The sequence below is a fragment of the Triticum aestivum genome, chromosome 1A, assembly GCF_018294505.1.
Source record: "Triticum aestivum cultivar Chinese Spring chromosome 1A, IWGSC CS RefSeq v2.1, whole genome shotgun sequence".
Classification (NCBI taxonomy): Eukaryota; Viridiplantae; Streptophyta; class Magnoliopsida; order Poales; family Poaceae; genus Triticum; species Triticum aestivum.
The window spans coordinates 375,668,498-375,671,536 of NC_057794.1; the positions used below are offsets into that span (position 1 = coordinate 375,668,498).

Consider the following 3,039-nt stretch of genomic DNA (forward strand, 5'->3'; position numbering starts at 1 on the left):
CCAGAAGCGGGGAGGAGACACACAAGTCGCAGGCAGAGCGAGGCCAGCACGAGAAGCGACGGCGGCGAGCAATTTAGCGCCGTCCGTCCGTACCTGCCGAGCGGCGAGCACCAGCTACACTGCCGCTGGCCCCGGCTTCCACGGTCCCACCTGCAGCCTCACGCCAACCGCCGAGACTGCCCGTGCCGTGTGGTGGCAGATACAGGAGTAGGCGAATAAATGCTCGTACTCGTACTAGAAGACACGGACAAGTACTAGCGAGAGCAGCGCAAGGGCCTTTCCACGGGGAAGCAAACAGAAGCAGCAGCAGCAGCAGCTGTTGCGTCCAAGAAGCGTAGCTCGGCACACCTAAAACTGACACACACACTCTGTCGCGGCGGGACCCTACTACTGTACGACCGAAAAAGAAATCGAGAGAGATGCTGACTGTATACTGCACTGCACACAACCGACGGCCGCTGAGCTGAACCGTTGGTCCAGTGCCAATAGGCAAATGACACCGTGGCCAACAACAGTTTAGGTTTTGCAACTATTCGACTATTCAACTGTTCAGCATTATAGGAGCTAGAGCATTGGCAGTTTCGCGAGCTTAAGTGGTGAGCTGTTTCTACTACTGTAAAGTTCAGCAAAGCGTAGCTTAATGGCACGGGTCAAATCCCAGTGAGAGATATGGCGCGCACACACACACAAAAAAAAAAAAAAAAACAGAGTAACATGTAAGTGTACAGTGGACAAAAATGATTCGGGCTGTTCAGCTAATTCAGGCCTACCAATCACAATAATGTATTGTAATTGTAACTGAAAAGAAAAGGCAAAAAAACGATATGTTTTTTTATTGCTCAACTGTTCTCCACCTGGATCTTGCATGGATGAAGAGCCCTTGCCTACAATCCATCCATGCATGCCGATTGCCGAAGCTGGGCTTCCAATCCCTGAGCTCATCTGAGCACATCTGGCGACCGATCTGGACGACGGCTGGTCACATGTCACAACAGCTGACCTCACTGTCTGACGCTGCCGAACTCGGCGTCGTACACGGCGGAGAGCTCGAAGTCGTCGTCGAACGCGGCCGGCACGTTGAGATCGAAGGACCCGAAGCTGTCCCCGCATTTCGCCGGAGACGGCGACGGCATGTGCGCGCGCTTGTGGCCGCCCAGGGCCTGCCCGGAGCCGAACACGCGGAAGCAGAACGGGCACTCGTGGACGATCGGGGCGTCGGCGCGGCAGGCCTTGCCAGCCGGCGGTGGCACGCAGCCGCCCTTGCCTTTCTTGACGCTGGCGCGGTGGCCGCCGAGGGCCTGGTACGACCGGAACACCTTCTTGCATGCGCCGCACTGGTGCCTGGCGCGCGGGTGCACGTGCACCGGCGTCGCCTCGGCGTAGTAAGCCTCGCCGGCCACGTCGGGGCCGTCCTCGTCCTCGTCGAACACCTTGGTGCCGTCGTTGTTTTGCTCGGCCTCCGAGGCCCAGCGGGGCTCCGGCTCGGATCTGGACCGCGTCCACGAGTCCCGAGACAGCATCACGAGCGACATGGCCACGTCCTCCTCCTGCGTCGAATCGGAGACGGTGCTCGCCGGCTCGGGATCCGGCACAGGCGGCGGCGCACGCCGCCGTGCCCGCTTGGAGCGCCGTCGGCTCACGGCGAACCCCGCGCCACCGCGCGGGGACTCCGTGTCGCTCTCGCCGTCCTGCACGACCGACGACTCGCCGGCCGCCGCGGTGACCCCGCCGAAGCATCCGCCTGAGAATTCAGGCGCGCCTACCTTACAGCTTCTCGCGGGATCCTCACGCAGGACCCAGGACAGCCGTTTCGGCTGAGCCGGCTTACCATCCGTGTCCGTCGACGAGGTGGACGCCAAGGACAGTGGCGGCGACTGCTGCTGCGTCGGCGGCGTCGAGTACGCAGCAGCTGCGGCGGCCGCCATGACATGGGATCGCATGTGGCCGCCCAGCGCACGGCCATTCTGGAACCGCCGGAAGCAGAGCTTGCAGGTGTGCCTGTCCATCGCCGAACGAGCAAGACAAACTCCCACACACAAGGCAATGGAGCAGCAGAGATCAGATACCGTAATGCTTGAAATCACGAGCAGCTTGCGGGCTTTGCTTGCTTGCTCAGCCGTGGGACAGCTGATAGTCCAACGGGGAAGATCCAAGCAGAAGAAGCGTGAGAGGTGGAAGAGGAGGAGAGAGTGGGGAGCTTAAAAGGCAGAGTAGTAGGTGACAAGCAAGCATCCCTCCACCTCCGCCAAGGAGGAGGAAGAAACAAGTGGGGAGGCGGTGAGAAAGTTGCTTCGGCACACCCCACACTTAAATACGCAGCAACGCAAATGGCCGGGCAATCGAAAACAAGGCAGAATTTTATGGCATTTCATTTCACGTCGCAAAACCGAAGGATCGGGGAATTAACTGCTCGAGCAAAACGGCCCACCTGGAAGCGCCACGAAACCGAAGCGAAAATTTGGGCTGTAAAACTGGCAAGATCGAGAAGATCGTCGGCTTTTTGGAAGATCTTCAATTCAATTTGGTCATGCGCCATACGAGCATGTGTATTGCTGGCGGGAGTTACGGCCGTCACGATCCCGTACGTTTGGCCTCGCTTTTAGCAGAGAATTAAGGAGCGGAGGATCGGCTGTCGAACGCATCTTGAGGACGGAGGGGAAAACTCGGGGGAAATTGTTTATTTATTTATTGGCTGTGCGTGTGGGATACTCCACTTTGCTGTTTTATAAAGATTTGACCATCAAGAGGTTTATGTTATGTGGTCTCATCAAGGCCAGAAACAGACCGGATTAATCCTGGAGATACTGACATACTGCTGCCGAAACAAATCAAATCCCGAATTCAATTCCTTCTCCTATCGCTCTGAATGTGTGTCTATCTTGGTGCCACGATTTGGCTACATGTATGTATTGGATTCCTTGAGGCGTATCCTCGTGTCTCCGTCGTCGGGTTACAAATTTGCTTTTGTTTTTGGAAAGAAGACATGCTTGCACAATGGGCAAAGGTCACTGCGGCATGTGGCTGCACACAGCTGCACAT

The 3,039-nt window shown here is 57.2% G+C and overlaps 1 protein-coding gene across 1 annotated transcript; it reads right to left on the reverse strand.

The window, feature by feature from the left end:
* Window positions 1–723: 723 nt before the first annotated feature.
* On the reverse strand, window positions 724–2,471 carry LOC123133754 (zinc finger protein ZAT9). The gene has a single exon (XM_044553194.1). The coding sequence runs from the start codon at window positions 2,004–2,006 to the stop codon at window positions 1,002–1,004; it is 1,005 nt and encodes a 334-aa protein (XP_044409129.1). The 5' UTR covers window positions 2,007–2,471; the 3' UTR covers window positions 724–1,001.
* Between the last annotated feature and the right edge of the window lie 568 nt (window positions 2,472–3,039).

Excerpts from the sequence above, each read along its gene's own strand:
- LOC123133754 (XM_044553194.1), bottom strand. The coding sequence starts at position 2,006 with ATGGACAGGCACACCTGCAAGCTCTGCTTCCGGCGGTTCCAGAATGGC.